The sequence below is a fragment of the Brachionichthys hirsutus genome, chromosome 18, assembly GCF_040956055.1.
Source record: "Brachionichthys hirsutus isolate HB-005 chromosome 18, CSIRO-AGI_Bhir_v1, whole genome shotgun sequence".
Classification (NCBI taxonomy): domain Eukaryota; kingdom Metazoa; phylum Chordata; class Actinopteri; order Lophiiformes; family Brachionichthyidae; genus Brachionichthys; species Brachionichthys hirsutus.
In genome coordinates, this window is record NC_090914.1 from 5,154,127 (window position 1) to 5,172,012 (window position 17,886).

At 43.5% G+C, this 17,886-nt stretch overlaps 1 protein-coding gene across 1 annotated transcript in view; it reads right to left on the reverse strand.

Annotated features, from left to right (window-relative positions):
- LOC137907718 (latent-transforming growth factor beta-binding protein 2-like) overlaps positions 1 to 17,244 on the reverse strand; it is a 67,931-nt gene extending 50,687 nt beyond the window's left edge. Inside the window, exons 1-3 of the mRNA XM_068752076.1 lie at positions 16,787 to 17,244; positions 14,186 to 14,259; positions 4,760 to 5,027 (exon numbers count right to left, since the gene is read on the reverse strand). Coding sequence (XP_068608177.1) covers positions 4,760 to 5,027; positions 14,186 to 14,259; positions 16,787 to 17,244 — 800 coding nt within the window. The remainder of the gene's footprint in view (positions 1 to 4,759; positions 5,028 to 14,185; positions 14,260 to 16,786) is intronic.
- Positions 17,245 to 17,886: the final 642 nt, after the last annotated feature.

Consider the following 17,886-nt stretch of genomic DNA (forward strand, 5'->3'; position numbering starts at 1 on the left):
ATTTAGAACCACACATTACAGAATCTTACAACATTTGTTGAATCGATCTCGGTAAAAAAATAAAATTTGCTCTCTTGCAAAATAATAAAATGTCCTCATATTTTACAGCATGCAAACAGTTCACCTGAGGACATGGTGAGACAATAGCAGAGGTATACAATGCATTTCCTCCACCCTCAGCTTCCAACCCCAGACAACACAACTCAAGGATGTCCAGCAATGCTTCGAAAAGCCGTTCATATCACAAATGAAATGCTCACCCATGGGCTGGAGACAGGGCAAAGGTGAAGTTTCCAGAACTGTCACACAAGACAAATAAGCCTGTGTGGTCCACAAACACAAAGCCAGTTAACCTCACCTCATTCAAATTAATTCCTAGTGCACTGACGCCGGGATACAAATCACAGCTAGACGCTCTGCTTTAGCTCGACTCCCCATCTGCAGGCCTCCTCTGTCTTGGCAGCGGTCAAGAAAAGGGAGACAAGAAGACAATTCTGGACATGTCTGGTCGACAAGCAGCAAAGCACAATGCCAGCTGGTACAGTAGGAAAACTTTCCCAGGCTGAATATTGAGGTATATAATTTATCTATAAGAACACACATGATCGGAGTCACAATCATCAGGAGTATTACGGGATAGAAGCTTGCTGTGGGATTTGGGTCACTTTAATTTATTATCCTCTCAGCTGTGAATATCGTTGAGGGAATTCCAACACCCACCTTTTAACATTTGCTATCACATTATATTCAAAGTCCTCCATTTAATGCCTCAGACTCTTCAGCGAGCCTTGCATCTCGCAGCACGAGTAACGCTAATCAAACAACGTGTCTATGCAGGTGCTGATGTCACCCAGATGATTTTGACAGTGGCTCCCATCAGCGCTGGCGGTGTGGTTCGTCTGGAGTGGGAGTGAAAGCAACCAGTGATCCATGATTAACATGGAGAACTCCCACTACAACCACAATTTCCTCTGAGAAATGACTGTGTGGCTATGTGCAAAGCCCTGAGTCAACAAGACACACAACCGCCACCCCGAGCAGACGATGGGGCTGATATAAACAGGGCAGTTAACGCAGAGAAAGATGCCCTCTTAAAAGTCATTCTGCTTCATGGTGCAGACTGTTGTTGTTTTTCTTCAACATGTCAATATGTTACCGGGTGTAATAATCATCCCTGAAGCAAATTGCATCGTGCAAAAATCAACATAAGGCCGGGTAAGACAGTACCGTTAATCCCAAATCTGTGACATTGGCAGAAATTATATTTATGGTGGATTGGTAGCGGTTGGTACCTAATCCACTTATTGAGATCAGTATGTGTGCCAGTAACAATAAATTATATTATGCGTGTAAACCTAAGGTACAAAGTAATCCAAGTACCTGAACATTTTCGATTTGGCAATGCTGTGCATTGCCAGAAAACATCTGGTGTGTTTTGAGGAGGCAGCGCCCTTACTAAAATGAATGCGGGTGATTTCTGATGCAGCGCTTAAAAAAAGCATTGTCCTTTCGAGTTTGTAGTTTCCAGATTGGTTTCTGTGACTAATATAGTTTCATTAAAAAATGGAAATGAAAAAGAAAAGCCTCCTTTGTATTTTAACAGAACTTCAATAACAGAGTTGACTCCACCCCAACACCGGACAGCGCCCTCAATGCATAAGACTGAATTTTAAATGAACTCTCATCGTCGTAGTGAGTTCAGCGTTTGATCTAATAATCAAATCTACTTTGAGTACAAGAACCTTTGGAAACTTAGCCCGCATGCTTTATGACAGTATACCCCTGTTATCCAGGTAGCTGCTGCCAGTGGCTGATTATCTAACGGAGAGCATGATCTTTGCCGAGATGACCCACATACTGCACACACATCCTGCTCTGCCCTGCTCTGTTTCCTGCACAGGTTTGATGTCAGAGAATGAAGGACCCGTAGTGCCATACTGAATATGTCCTCTGTGCCTTATTGCGGTTTTAGCTCAGCTGTGAGTGTTCATCGCCGGCCCCGACCTTCACACAGGGAGCAGACAGAATATTTGTGACCTACAGGATATTGTGCTGACAGGGACAAGCCTTTCTCTACTGCTGAGCACAGAGCTCACAGGAAACACTGGTGGCTTGTAGTGAAACATGTTTCCTCCACAGCAAAGACAGTGGAAGAATTTGTTTGCCAGCAGCACATACTGTAGGGACATATTTATTTTAAATGTTAAAGACACAGGCAGCTGGGATGTTTGGGACGCAGCTGAAATGATTATAGGAGAGGTGAAAGACCGGATGCAGGAACACAGGTAGAATCGGTCGGTTATGGAATTGCATTTCCATATCCTACAGTCAGCATGTCCATCTCAGCAAGAGTTTATGCTTTGAATATGTAGGATTTATGACAGTTTGTTAAATAACATTATACCATCACGATATTATTATTATTATTCTCTCACGCAAGCCGGTCAAAGCAGAGTGCTGAACTTTGAATCTTGGATCTGCTCAAGGTTTCTGCCTGTTAAGGGGCAGCCTTTCTACACCGCTATCACCAAGTGCATGGTATTTTGTTGAATACTCTAGGCCTGATCTAGCGCCTCCATACAACTTGTGCTGTGGTTTGGTACCAATTCAAATGAAATTGACTTGACCTGTTGATAAAAAGATACGAAATATAAAAATCCACTCTTGTTAATAAGTGAACTGATGAGAAAAACACTTAGGATGCCAAGAATAGATTCTTGGTTCCTCAGTGGCTAATCAAAAAAGCCACAGCAATTGAGGTGCCAGCCTGCTGAAAGTTGAGGAAAGCATCAACTTAACTGGGCTGTTAACAGATCTCTTAAACTCCAGTGCAGAGACCACACGTTCCCTGTGTGCTGCCTGCTGACGAGCTCCCAGTAGGGCTCCATGGCTGTGAACAGGAGTTGAATGGACAGAAAGAAATAAGGGAAGCGCAAGTTTATTCTGGAATGTCCTGCAACTGAAACTTAAATATCTGTTTATCCTTGTTCATCTGAACAAATTATAATTGATTTTCATTTCATTATTATGTTTGTTTTGTTCTGTCTAAATTGTCTGTCTCATTACTTCTCTACACTGTTCCGTATTTTTCGGCGCCGCCTGACAGGCTGGGTCAGGAACAGGGTGCTGCTGACATAACAAGCCAAGTCCGTTCCAAGAAAGGCATGTGCCGTCCTGCACGCCTTCCCCAGTCGGGGAACACTGAAAAGAGACTGTCTGGGTGCTCCTTGAGAATATCACTCAGTCCAGCATCTATCTGAATGAGCGTCAGTTCTCTTCTTACACCTTAATTGGGCTTGGCACTGGTTGTCTGTATATGACTCTCACTCTCAGTGAACTCGCATTTCTTGGCTTCTCCAATACTGGAACCTCTGCCTGATAAATAATACTTATACTTGCATCCGCCGCGTCTCCAGAGGGAACACTGTTCCACCCCTAAAGAGCTGCGAGAATAACAAACGTTTGCAGAAGTTCACAGTGCACTGCACCTTAAACAAGAATTGCACAATCAATTAAAGGGAGACATTACGCAGTCTTAGCACGTCTTGATCTGTCCTACAAATTTCAGGAATGATTAGTTGCAACAAACAATAATTTGATTAGTCTGAGCGGCATGCCAGCTTATTTTTGCACTGCAGCATCTCTTAAGCAGCTTTGTGTTATTGTTACAGTCCTAATATGAGCATGTTTGAGTTAGGAGCGCTGTGCTTCCTAAGATGATTAAACCCGCAGCCCTGGATTTCTCGATACGTCCCAGACATGTGACTCAGGATGCAAATATGTCCTGTGAGTGAAGAACAAAGAAAACATATGCATAGCAACTGTGTAGTCAGGCATCTTGTATTGATTGGAAGATTTACTATGAATTAAAGATAATTGTTTGGGGAGGGATGAAGGACTGAAAGCCTTTTATGAACCATCTGCTAAAAGAATTAGAAGAGTTCTCTTTAGCTACCAAAAACATGTGGCTTTCTCAGCCAGGGTAATTGCATAACACCAACAAAACAGCCTAACATTTAGCAGGAGGGGTGTCTTGAATAGAGCTGAAAATTCTACTTCTATCATAAAGAATATCTAGTTTAGATAAAGGGATTAATCAAGTTCCTTCCAACAAGACTGGAACGACAGTCTGCTGTTAAGGCCAGGAATCTATTAGGCCGGTCTGATTAGCAGGCTTTGGAGAATTTGCCAAATGCTTTCCATCTGACATATTATTGGCTGGACGCAATGTTCATCAAAAAAAAAAAAAAAGAAAAAGAATTGAGCAAATCTGAAGAAAGTGGAATCCTCTGGGTAAAGAACATGCGTTAATACTTCAGTCTGGCAATTTGCTGCATGTTGTATCTTCAATAAATTAGATCAAACATGGCAACACATACTTAAAGGCTCTAACATGGATAAAACAAATAAACCCATTTCATCATGTTTGCTTTAGTGCAAACATGAGTGTAATGAACTACCGTACTGTCGAATGAAGTGGATTGTAACAAGTAAGAAGCTATAGTCACTGACATGATCTAGCGTTTTCCTGGCTGGCAAGTAGGATAGAAATTAGTTGACTAACTAAAGCTGTTCACAAACTATTCCTTCAAGTTGTGTGCATAGTGTGTAATTACTTTCTAGGACAGCCAGACCATAATTTAGAGTTTATGGAGGAGGGCTATTTTGAATGTTATATTGTGATCCATCCTTATTTGGTTAAGATGACGCTCCTTCAGGCTATAATGAGAGGTAGCACAGTGCAGTCTGCATCACTTACGCAGGGTGAACAGGCTGTCTGGCGGTCACAGGTCGTGGGGTCTGGGCCTTGGTATCAGTGGTCTGCCTTCCTGAGGGTTTTCGCCGTGGTTGGTCTCTTTGGAAAGGGTTGGTCCCCGGTTGAACACGCCTCAGGCTGCCTCCGTCACGGATGTACACCTGCTCCGGAGTCACCTCCTCGCAGCGACGCCCCTGGAAGCCGGAGCGGCACACACAGGTGTGTGGTCGACTGCAGGAGCCGCGGTTCTGGCAGGGGGGCTGGCAGTCAGCTGAAGAGAGAGCACAGAGGGATATCAAATTTTCAGCAGGTCACGCATGAGCATGTGCCCCCCCCCCCCCCCCCCCTCGTATGGAGCAGTAGCAGAAATGGTTTTTCCCTGATCCGAACACAGGAACTCACTTTAAATTGATTCAATCAAGGGGCCATTAGTTTCACTTCTCAACTCTTTCTGTACTTTGCATTCCACAGAGAGCCTGGAGGGGCTGTCATGTTCAATTTCTCTTCATTCTTGAACTGCCCTGTTTAGTGTAAATGTATATGATTATTTACATTATATCCTTATCCAATTTCTCAGTCACAGATATAAAGCCCATGCTTCGCTCGTGGCTCAATTTAGAGCACCCTGGGTTTTTTTTCCAGACGGAGTGATTTCCTAAAAATAGCTTTGGTCTCTGATATAGAATCCAACGAGCGCTTGCACTGTAACAGCTTTAAAAAAAAGTGAATAAAAGTTAGAACTGGGCAAATGGGAAAAACTGGGTGCAGAAAGCTAACTTCAAATGGCAGCTCCACAGAGCATTTCAATTAAAAGAAATACAACTCGACGGAGCGGCGACTTTATTGGGGAAACACCATCTAAAGGTGCTTGCTATATGTAAAATTGATGAATGTGCTCATAATATTTTTCAAGAGTCTGCAAACACACAGCGCTGAGGTCATTTAATGGTCATGGAAAAATAATCCATGACACCCTTCCAGCTCAGCCCCGCATCCTCTCATCATACTCCAGGTACTTGAAGCCCCGGAAGACCCACGGCACAAAGTTTAAAGCAAACAGCCTCTCAATCTTGTGACACGAATGTATGTAGTGGACGGCACTCGAGGATTTATGACAGAGTCCTCAAACAGTAAATCAGGCCACCGCTCTGTGGTGGTTAAAGCAAACAGTGGCACTCTGTCAACAGGGCTTTGGAATGCTATTGACACAGATGCTGCGGACAGATCGCAGGCAGGAACGCTGCCCAGCTTTTGGCGATGAGGAGAGCTGGCAGACAAAAAGGGCCCCACCGGTTGCGAACAGTCCTCTACCTGCTGCACGCTTCCTGTTATTCCGATAATGCTCAGACTCCGGGGATACGACATGTTTCGCGCTACTCGGAAGATGACGAGACGCAAAGAGGCAGGAGGGAACGTGACAGCGCTGTGTAGAAACGGTTTACACACATATATTCCCACAAAGAATGCCTAATCAAGCTCTGTGTTTTAGCCCTCTTAGATCACCATGCACGCAAATTGAAAGACCGCTGAAATAAACGCTGCGTTCCGGCGGTATGATGTGAAAAAATAACAAACTGAGGATTAAGTATCAGACAATCACCACTCTCTTCTGCTTCGTGGTGAAGATAATTATATTTAAAGCAAGTAATTCATTCAAGCGTCCCTTTTTAACTGCTTTGAGGAAAATTGAGCTTTATTTTTTGATGAAGCAAACACATTTTGAGAAACGCGTTTGTAGATTTGCTGAACTTGGAAAGTGAGCCAAATTTTTCATTGTGGTATAAAATGAGAATTGTCCGAGCTCTTTTAGTGAAGGAGTTAAATGCATCATCTAACTAAAGTTCAGGATAGCCCGGTTCCACCACCTTGCCCAGACTCTGTTTAACCTCAATTTTGGGAATAAAGTAGTGGATTAAATGGTTCCAGTGATTTAGATGTGAACCAAAATTGGGCAGAAATATAACCCAATGAATGGAGGGTCATGACTGCTGTCTGAGCTGCAGGACTAAGAGCAAACATTTCAGCTGTGCTGATAACAGAGTTGGACTGGTGTTGCCTCTGAAGCCTGCTGTGTGGCCGGGATGGATGCAGTCACAGCCCATTGTTTGGGCATTGACCAGCATTGCCATTTCAGTCCTAATTGCATGCAAACAAATAATTCTTGGGAGACATGAGTCCAAAATGAGATATTTGTCTCTCTTTTTCTCATTGTCTTGTCAAAGTTAAACAGCCTGAGGAAAGTTCAGGAGAATCTTACTGCCTGAGTGACTGTGGTTAAAGGAAATGTCCGTCCTTCAACTCTGGGTTCACTTTTCTAATGGTTTAAACTGCAAAGCAAAGTTGTTTTGATTGTCAGTGTTCTTGGTTGGATTGGAGACAAAGTAATTCTGCAGCAACATTAAAGTCACCCCGGGGCCTTTACTGATGTAAGTACTGGTGGTCATTTCTCGGTTGGATTACAGTTACCTGTTACAAGCTTCGCTTTGCGTCATATCCAGGGAACGTTGCCATTCTTGCACCCCCTGCAACGGACTCTCATTTCCAACTTGGAGCTCATTTCCAGTCCATTGCAATCCACCGGGGATTGACTGTCCCCAGACAGTTTACTCAATCAGCAATTTGAAACCGACATCTGACATGCCGTAACTTAGAATAAACACCGGGAGGACTCTCCTCACTCTAAAACACTGGTCAACAATGCCGCCACAAGCTAACAAGGTAGTTTAGAAAATCATAATCGTAATGAAAGCATAATCGCAATCATCTTTCATGGACTGAAGGACTCTACAAACTGAGCCCATTATGTGCCATTATGAGATTTAGGAGCTGGGAGTTGCTCCGGGGACTTAAGTAGAACATGAACAAAGGACTGTCTGAAGTCAATTTTATACGCTGTAACTGAAAGAGAGAAAGAGGGGAAGTCAGAATGAAAGACAATAATGGCTTTTGCAGTTGCTACAGAATCCCTAATTGGCTGTGGCAGCGTGGCTATTTCTGAATCTATTCTAAAAACAAAAATATATATAATGTATAACCCTCAGTACCTGAGTGCAGTCTGTGAAATCTCCTGTGACGACAGCAGGAGCCTTTCTTTAGGAGAAACCGCGGACTCTGACAGACTCGTGAAACAGATTCGCGTTTCAGGTTGTCGGAGTAAGCACAGCGCAAATATTTAATTCTCATTTCTACCCACTGTCCATTACAGGAGTCGGGCTGCTATTGAGTTGAAGATACAATTTCCCCTCAAATGCTAATCATTTCAAATGAGTGTTAATCTCTTTACAGCATGTGACCCCCACAGGGTCGCTGCCAGTCGCCGGCTGCCTACGACTGCTGCCATCGTAACTCTGAACGCCAGAATAAAAATCCACTACTGTTCTACGCAGAAGGAGATGCTGACGCTGTTTCACTGATCCTTTCATTTCTCCTCGTGGCAAATCATATGAGGGTAACATTTCACCAGATTTAGGTGCAACCTACCTCAGCCCTATTGGGGGATTATATTAACCTACAACTGAACCATGACATTGTGTACATTACTTTAAGGCTTGCTATATCATACCTCCAGCACAAACCTCAGACTGCCACATTCGGCTTATAATGAGCCACATGCTGGGGGCTCTCTGTGGAGGATCCGGGGGCGTGTGCCTCATGCGCAACTTGTAAAACTGCCTCTGTTAGACGTGGTATTCACCATAAAGCCACAAACCCTCCCCCCCCCCCCTCCTCCTGAGACATCACATCCCAACAACTTCCATATGGTCTTTAAGCGTCAGGATGCTATAATGTACGTTTGTCTATAGCACTGTGCCCCTGTGTGTTTGACGAAAGGAGAGGAGCACTTTCTGTTCATGTGTCACTCAAGAACAGTCTCGCTTTTTCAGATACGAGATCTGCTGGAGCATATACACTCCCCCCCCCCCCCCGAGTCATTGAGCAATGGAAATACAAAGGTGAATGTTTTATTGAAGAATACATTGCAGCTGCATGGCAAAGTGAGCTCTGCCCTCTTCATTATTTCTCCATTATAACAGTTCATGAATAAAGATATATAAATAAACGAAAAGGAAATTGTACAGGAAGATGTGCAGGCTCCAGACGCTGAGTAGAACCTTATTTTCATCACACTTTAGTCCATGGTAGCAATTACCAAAACGTGTGGTGCAGGAGGCCGATGCAGGACCCAATTGCAACCTACAAACAGACACATCAGCTGGAGTGGAGAAAGCAGCACTCCTGGTATGGGCTTTGGTATGATGGGGTGAACATTGACATCCCTGAACTGTGAACTGAGCAACCCACACGCCCAAATCTAAAGGGGGGGGGGGGGGTCTGTGCAGAAGTGATCTCAATGATGTCAAAAGATGTTCTTGAGAATTAAAGGATGCTGCTGAGGAGGTTTGGTTTTCATCTGTGCTTGACCCTGTGCATCTCCATCACTTAAAGTGGGACATAAGCTCGTCTCTGCAGCTGCCGGTGGGATTTTAAACACTAAAAACTACACATTTTCCACAGGATATCATATACATAAAGACACTCTGCTTAATAAGTAATGAATGCATCACTGCTATTAATGTCATAGGGACTTAATCGATCTTATGAAGTGTGCATGCCGTAAAACCTATATATTTTAAACATTTGTCAAACATAATACGTTTTTTTCCCCCCAACAATTAAAAACACATGCGATGAGTGCAGATAAGAGCAAATATCGCAACGTTGATGCGCAGCTGCGTCTGGGCCAACTCCGTGAGGTTCAGTATGAGTTTTTGGGGTAAGTGTGGAGGACACATCTCAATGTAATGCATCCAACGTTCGTGTGGATATTCTACCACGTGCCAGGGAGGAACGTAAAGCAAAGTGAGACGGCTTGTATCTATTAGGTGAAGATGATGAACTTGGAGTTTTGAGCACCATTTTTTTTTTCCAAGTCTGAAAACGTTCGCACGTGTATGTCCTTGATATTTCACCAGCTGTTTCGCATGTGTTGCAGCAGAGCATGATTGTTTTGTTGTTTTCATTTTTACTTTTGCTTTTTACCCTACAGCTTCAGGTCTTGGAATAATTAGCCATTTGTTTGCAACAGATTAAAAATCTTTTATTAACTACTGACTGCTGGGATGTATTTAAATATTTTTTGTGCCAATGTGTGTGTGTGTGGGGGGGGGGGTGTTTATCATAATCGATGAATCTCAGTGTCATGCTTTACAAAAATTAATTTAATTGTCAGACCCATTAGAAGCAAGGTTATCCACTTCATTACAGTTTGGTTTGAATCCGCTATTGCAGGTTCTTTCACAGGGATCTCATTTGGTAGCATATTTTTTTTATAAATGACATATCAGTGCGTGCGCTGTCCTGTTGAAATCCGAATCATAAAGGTGCAGAGTGATACACAAGACTTAGACAAAACATTCTTGTACAGTACAGTAAGAGGTCAGTGTCAGTAAAACAGAGAGCTGCATGTACAGAACATTTCCAGCGTTGACTGCCAGGGTGAAAAATCATCTCAACATTTTGACCAATGTAGCTCACGCAATGACAGCTTTTTATTTTGGAGGCTCCGGCCAAGTTTCTGACACATTAACAAGACTTTTAAGCATGAATGAAATGTTTTGGGCGAGGTATTTCCTTTGCTGGCATGCAAAAGAGTAGTCCCAGAAACAGTTATGATAATGGCATTCACAGTTTGGGAAGTGCTGTCTGCTTCAAGAAAATGAGCCAAACTATACAGTATATATAAAATTGTGTTTCACTCACAGGGCTGGGTTTACGTCAGAGAGATTGTGCACATAGAATACATTAAAAATGTGAAACGTTTGGATTTGATATGAGAGGATATTAGATTTGACAAGGCACCTTGTGATGGGAGAAGGAAGCAACAAAGCGATCCACTGTAGTTATTTTTGGGATGGCTCGATTCAAACAGCTTGCCAAAGTAAGCTGGAAGACTATCAAAAAGAAACTCCTCTCTCCCACGTTTCACTCTGTCAGTCAGTCACCACCTGCTTAAGAGGGTGAAAACAACTTTATTGCCCCATATGAAGGCTACACCTTTTATCTGCCCTCGCTCCTGCTGCAATAGAGCAGCAGATTTAAATCCAGTGCCTTTGGCTGTACTCGCAACAAGTTGCCATATGTTCTGAATGCGTCAGCCTTAATATGTTCATACATTATATAATGCGGTGAAGTTAATTATGCGACAGACCTTCTGAGCTCAGCTTAAATGAAAAGCCAGCTCCTGCCTATGCTGCACAGTCCCAGAGTATTCTATACAAGCCCCACATGTTAACTTTGTGTGTGGCATTAATCCAATTACTAAAACAGCCATGTCTACTGGAAAAGGCCAGCGCTGTGAAACAAAAGTCTGATCCATGGCGACCCTGCTGCAGCACTTAGCTGTAAGAAGGAACGTCAACTGTTGGCCGGACGCTCCAGCAGGTATATCATAGAAAATTAAAGTCTATGTGGGAAATCCTACCACTCAGACTGAATTACAATAACTGGTAATCAGTAGCTACACATCTAGCACCACCAACTGGTTAAAACGTAATAACAAATCTCTGACATTTATGGCAACTCCCACAGCCTCAGCTATTGCCGACTCTTGCATTGAGGTCCAAGCACCATAATGCATAGTGTAAAACAGCCTCAGAGCGCTATACTGCTTTTCTTGTGTGGGTATCTAAGCTTGAACTTAGTAAAGGGGTCGTTTCGCTCCCCGCTTGTCTGTGTCTGCTTTCAACAAGCCTGTCAAAGAACCCATTTAGAGGCCTGAGAGAGAGCCAATGTCCAAAGTTAGGAGTTGGGTGTCGCAAAGCAGATTCAAAAGAGAGCAGATAAGGTTCAAACGTATTCTCCCCCAAAAGAGTTGTGTTTAAAAGTTCCTACTTTGTTCAAATGTTTTAATCCAAAGTTGAAAAATAATAATAATTCTACACTAATTTATATCTGATTGAGTATTGCTGCATCTATCTGGAAACTTGTCAGCAATCACAAATATTCATGATAACATTTAAATTTTTGTCAACAGATTTCTATAGTCCTTCCCACTATGTTTTGGCTTTTTGGTAATCACAGTCCTATGCCACACTATGAATGGTGTGTTTTATGAATGATTTGTCGGGAGAAATGTTTCAAAGCGGCATTAAATTCCATGAGAGCCAGTGGCAAATTTTCAGAGACATTGAACTGATCTCCAGCGATCATTTCAACACAGTGAATGTTATCACTTACAGTAATGTAGTTGACAGTCTTCTATTATAAAGCTGAAAGGAGGACTACTGCTGGGCTCTGACTGGATCATGCTACAATATGGCTTCCCTCTTGCTCTTCATCTTGACAACAATACTTTTTAGATAAGCAGATGTGGCTCTCAACACTGCAGGGAATAAGATTTGCTGGCAGGCAAAAAAAAAAAAAAAAACACGATGCTCTATTCATCTTGACAGGAGCTTTCGATCCGACTCGCAAGTACCAGTGAGCAGACAGAAGTGCAGCCAAGCTTACACCTGGCCTCACTTTTTTGGTTAAACTCAAGGCACACACACCATTGGTCCTCAGCCACCGTCAATAGAAAATTATATTGGTTAGATAAAACTTGAGTCGTGAAAACGTGAGAAATTTTACCTGCAATCACAGTTGACTTCAATAAAACAAGCTAGAGACAGCAAGTGGAAACGCAATATTCTGTTCTCCTCAATGAGTCCAAATGTCCGATAACACAAAACTGGAATTTACTGCAACTGGTCGTCGAGAAGAGCAAAATAAGTCAGTCCTGCCAGGACAGAGCCAGACATAGGCTATTTTATAACCAGAATTCTAAAGACATGTTGGTGCAGTCCCTGGACAACTAGTGATCAAATTCCTGTCATACATTTGGTCTGAGCTCAACCTGATTGAACAAGGAGACATTGTTACAAAACCAAAACTCGAGACACCCAGTCCAGCCTCCTGGGGGAAGCCTACAACTGACACGTTTAATATCAGGCATTACTTCAGTGCCTTTCCGTGACACCTTCTGCTGTTTTAACTCATGCTCCAGGTTTGTTCCTTTTCTCCCCCCAAATGTGTACACGTTTTCTGATTCTGCCATTTCCTACCACACAGCCCAGGTCTCAGGCGGGGATCGGATAAGGATTGCCTGAGCATGTTTTCCTCCACGGAGGTCTTCTGCCAGGGGGCTTCCAGTCCCAGCTACAGCCCAAAGCCTTTGTGTTGGCATTTTGCCAGCAGTGAGGCTTCACTCAGCTGATGATAGTATAGCCTCCAGTCAGGCCTGGGTGAGGGCCAAGCTGTAAGAGGGCCCATATGGTAGGGCAGATCTCTGGCCTGCTCAGATGACCTGCTTTGTTTAACGCAGACTTGTTAGACTGGGCCTGTTACTTTCTGGCACATGAAGTATTAACTTTTTTTTTTTTTGGGTAACTGCAGCTCCATGTTAAATATAATTTACACTTTGGTAAGTGTGTCTTTAGCTGGGACTTCAGAAAAAAATGGAAGGAGTCGTTCCTCTGTGCGGGAGGGAAGGAGATCTAATTAGGAGGCTGCAGAGGCCAATCAGTTGGTTGTGTAATCGCAGGGCTGGAGTGTGTGTGTGTAAGTGTGTGGACAGACAGACAGACAGATATATAGATAGATAGATAGCGACAGTGTCAGTGAATCAGTGCCAGCTGCCCTGTGGGTTTTACTTCTCTCGTAAAATTTAAAGACAACTTTCTTTAAAAAGCTTTAATTCCAGCCTGTTATTTTAGTCTGCAGCAAACACAGGGGGTCATAAACCTAAAATTGAAACATGAAATGCAAAGACTAAATCTGGTTTAAGCTTCAGTCATGGATATACAAGGTCACTTATCAACAAGCGATCAATAATCAGACACTGATAGTTTGAATATAAGTTAAAGATAACTGTATCAATATGGTAAAAAAAAGTGTTGGTCAAAATAGCACAAGAGGACTCTAATTTATTCACGGGCCATGACTTTTCTGCCACTTTTATTTATCGGCAGACAGACAGTATATCCAAGAGTCCTGTGATCAAATTAAAGAAGCAATTTTTCCCATAATTAGGAGTTTGTGTCAAAAAGACAGCCAAATGCTAAGTGGTGCTAATTTCTATTCAAGGATCTTGAACTAAAAGAAAAGCCAAACATCACATGACGAACATAACCATGGGGCCAATAACACCCTTGGTTATTCATCTTGACGGGATAGTGCTCAGTATTCATTTATGGTGTTATTAATCTGTCTGAGTGCATAAGACAGGAAAACCTCTCTGTCTGCACAGTTTCTCAGTTTTATCATACAAGACGTAAAAAGAAAGTGTGTTTGGGGACTGATGCAATACTTCAAAAGCGTATGAATGTAGTTCACAAAGAACTAAATTGTTGTCTTTGGTCGCTGAATGAAAGTTGTGAGCATTTCACTTACGTTTGATACAGCGATTGGTCCCTGGTGCCAAAGCCCAGCCTGAGCAGCACTGCTGACCTCCACAGACATTAGGCCTGAAAAAAAAACATGCACAGACACCAGGGTGAAATGAGACACTGATGGTACTGTTTAAAGTTTAGATTAATGTAGCGGGCCTCTGCATAATCCAGAGCAATAACAGAAGAGGGTGGGAAGCCTCAATCTTTCGCTTGAAAAACTAATCTGATTGCAAATGCTGCTATAGTTTCAGATCACTGTGATGTGGCTGGACTATTGATATGAGCACCTCAGAGATCGCGCTGTAATTTCTTTTTCTTGGATAAAAATTTCAGGGCAAGTCATGAAACTCTATCTGAATGCGGACCTGCAATCCCCCCCTTCTGTTATGTGAGAGTCCGGAGTGAATACAGAGTCATCTGAGCCTCGCGAGGGTTATGCGAGACACACGGAACACGAAAAGCACCCGGCATTTTCTGTAAGCCACTGAGTAAATGAGAGACGACACGTTTTAAAAGGACAAGTGGCTTATTTACACTCTTTAATCTACGTTTAGACCCATTTCTGGAGTGAGGTAGATGAAAAGGCACAAGAATGCAACTTCAGGGCAGCAGTCAGTGTGCTGGCATGGATCTGTGCCCCATCATCCTTTCACAAGTTATTACAGTAAGTGGCTGTCTGACTCATGGTGCTTTGAGAAGATAACAGGAACTGACTCACCGACCTCAGTGGGATTGCACTCATTAGATAGTGAAAGTGTTCCTGGGGCGTCACAGGGATACTATGCAGTTGTTTGGGCCGTCTGGTAGGCCGAGCTTAGTCATTTAAATCAAACGCACCTTATATATTGGGCCCCTGCCAAAATCATCAGTCATCACATTCCAATCCCATCAAAGGATATACAGTATGTACATAATTGAGAACATATACTGAGGATCATGCCACAGGTTAAAATATAACACCATGTTCACACTTATTTATATTTTTCGTTTTAAACCCCAACATGAGGTGGTGGAATATTGTTCCACCGCTAAATCAGTCAAACATCTGACAGGTGCACTGGAAACAGAAGGCAAGTCATCCTGAGTCAGTATGAAGTTATAAGAAGACTTGAGTGAACCCAGGCCTGACAGTGCCACAGCATACTGTAGAAGTGAAGGCCGAGTGAGAAGAGGAAATGTGTCATGAAAACACCAAGTCTAACAAGCAGCAGATGATTCATCCGAAGCTTGTGAATCAAACTGCTTTAAGTCCATGCTCCCGCAGAGCTACGTAACACCATCTATATGCTACTTGAAAACTCAAAGAACACCATTCATTAAACACTGAACTATGTTTTTTGGCAAAGTCGAGCAAGACTTCTGCCCCCCGTGCTGCAATAAACCACGTTGGATCGACTACTACAGGCGGCTATTTTCTTTATATAGTGCTTTAGGTAGACCGCATCTCAATTCAACCGCGCATAAGTGCAGCTGACAAGCTGACGGATATGCTGAGAAATGTTGTTTCTAAGGTGGGATGGATTGGGGCCTTGTTAATGGGGAACAAGATGACATTTATTCTGTGCACAAAGTCAACTAAATGCAACCGGACCTCAGCCCTGACCGTCTTTTTTACCGCCGTGTCAACTGTGGCAAATCAAGGTCCAGAACCACAAAGTCATTTTAAAATGTCCTACAGGCGAGAAGATCAGTTATGATGCACAAAATACATATTTTATTTATTTATATTTTTTGTGTCCCAAGGTGAGCCATTCAAATCGCCCCCTCTGATGATTGTGTAAACACTAAATACCCTCCAGTTTATATCATGCTTTGGTCTTATGGCAGAAACAGCTGGATGCATGAGGGGTTTTTTTGTCGAACAAAAAGAAAAGGCTTTTAATAAAGGACTAACCAATTTCCATATTTGGAGCTTAACAGAAGCAAAAGAAAGGATTCATTTGTAGTCCAGAGAGAGGACTATCGGAGGAACAGGTGTTTCTGATTACGAGGCTAAACTGTAAACGTTCACCAGTAAAGCCTCCGATCGAGCCAAGAGAATACTCAGCCACGTGCAACAGTGCAAAACTGTGGCACACAAATTGAAGTGGTCTGCAGCAGTCTGTCCTACTATGATTTAAATAAAGCCCTTTGCAAAGCGAGCAAAGGGTGATAGTGCAGCTGTCTTATTGTTCAAATGTTGTTCATCCATTCTTCTGCTACTTCTGCTTTTCTTTTCAATAGTTTCCCCCTCAACCCTTGATCAAAACAGGATTAAACTTTGGTTTCTTCCATGACCCCGAAGACAAGATGCATCCAACAATACACACGCAAACAATGATTCAGACGTTGTTGAAATACATCTCTTTCACTTCTTCGATGACAGGCTCCTGCATTAAATCAAGCAGGTTCGTGTCTCCAGATATTTTCTGTGTGTAATTATGTTCAATTATCTCTTGCTCCCCTGCAGGAAGAGACATTCTGCTTTAGCTTACAGCACCACCTTAGAATGAACCACATGGAGCTGAACGTTAACAGACCAACCCTGCCTGCGTGAAGCAGGATGGCTTAACAATGTAGCGCCTGTATGGCAGACTGCGGAGCACATGGTTGTCATTCTTACCCAATAAGTCTCCTTGCGCTTGTAGAACTGGGCTTGCGGTTGACTTTGGTTCTGTGCTGCTGCTGCTGCTGCTGCTGCTGCTGGCCGGCCGGGTGTCTGGCGGTGCGCAGCGCACCATCCCGTTGCGCACGGTCTTCCCGCAAAGCGCCTGCCGCACGAAGCGCCGCTGCTCTGGATGTGCGCCTGCCATCCTCTCGGGATGATGCGTGCCTCGGTACGCGGATCAGAATCCTGGAGCGGGCGGACTCGGGAGAGACTTCCTCGGATACACCGGCCGGTTGCCCTCTTGGAGAGTGACCTTGACTCCTCTCCCTGGATGGCTGCTGGTCCGAGTCCCAGACCGCCCAGCCCGTCTGCGCACCTTCTTGCCTCTCACCTGTCGTGTCCCTCTGACTGTCACCAAGTCGCGCCATTGACACAGCCAATGCAATTAAAACGGCAAATCCAGTCCGGTCCATTTTGTACGCGCAAAGTTTTTGAAACTACCGCGTAAAAAGCGCAGGTCCGCGTTACAGTTTTAGCGAGAGCCACTAAATGAAGAACACAATTTTAAAGAGCAGCGATGATACGGACACGCGTTCAGCAAAGCGCTATCTTTTCCCAAGAATGAAAGACACCTGGACACCTCTTCATAATGCCCAGGTAAGAATGTCCTCAGGTTGTCAAACGAGCCCCTATAGTGTCAGTCCAACGTGATAAAAGATAAAACCTTTAACGTTTCTCCTTCACGCGCTGATGAGATATTATTTTTTTTGCGCGAACCTTAATCCAGCTGTTCTAGTTTAAACGAGGCGCAAAAAAAAAAAAAAAAAAGGAGCAGCGCGCTGCGGCTCCAGGACTGCTGAAGCTGCTCTTCTACTCCAGAGAGCGTTTGAATCGCGCTCCCATGAATATCAGCACCTCCTTGGATCTGAAGTCACTGGGAATGTTTTGTAGGGATTTGCATGCGCTTTGCGAGAAGAAACTCCCCCTTGTCGGCTGTGTTGCTGCTTCCCGCACGGCACCGCTCGTGCCCACACGCACTTTCCCTGCCAGGTTACATCATGTTACTCTTTTTATTTTATTCCTTTCAGGAAAAAGTACAGGAATGGCCGTGAATC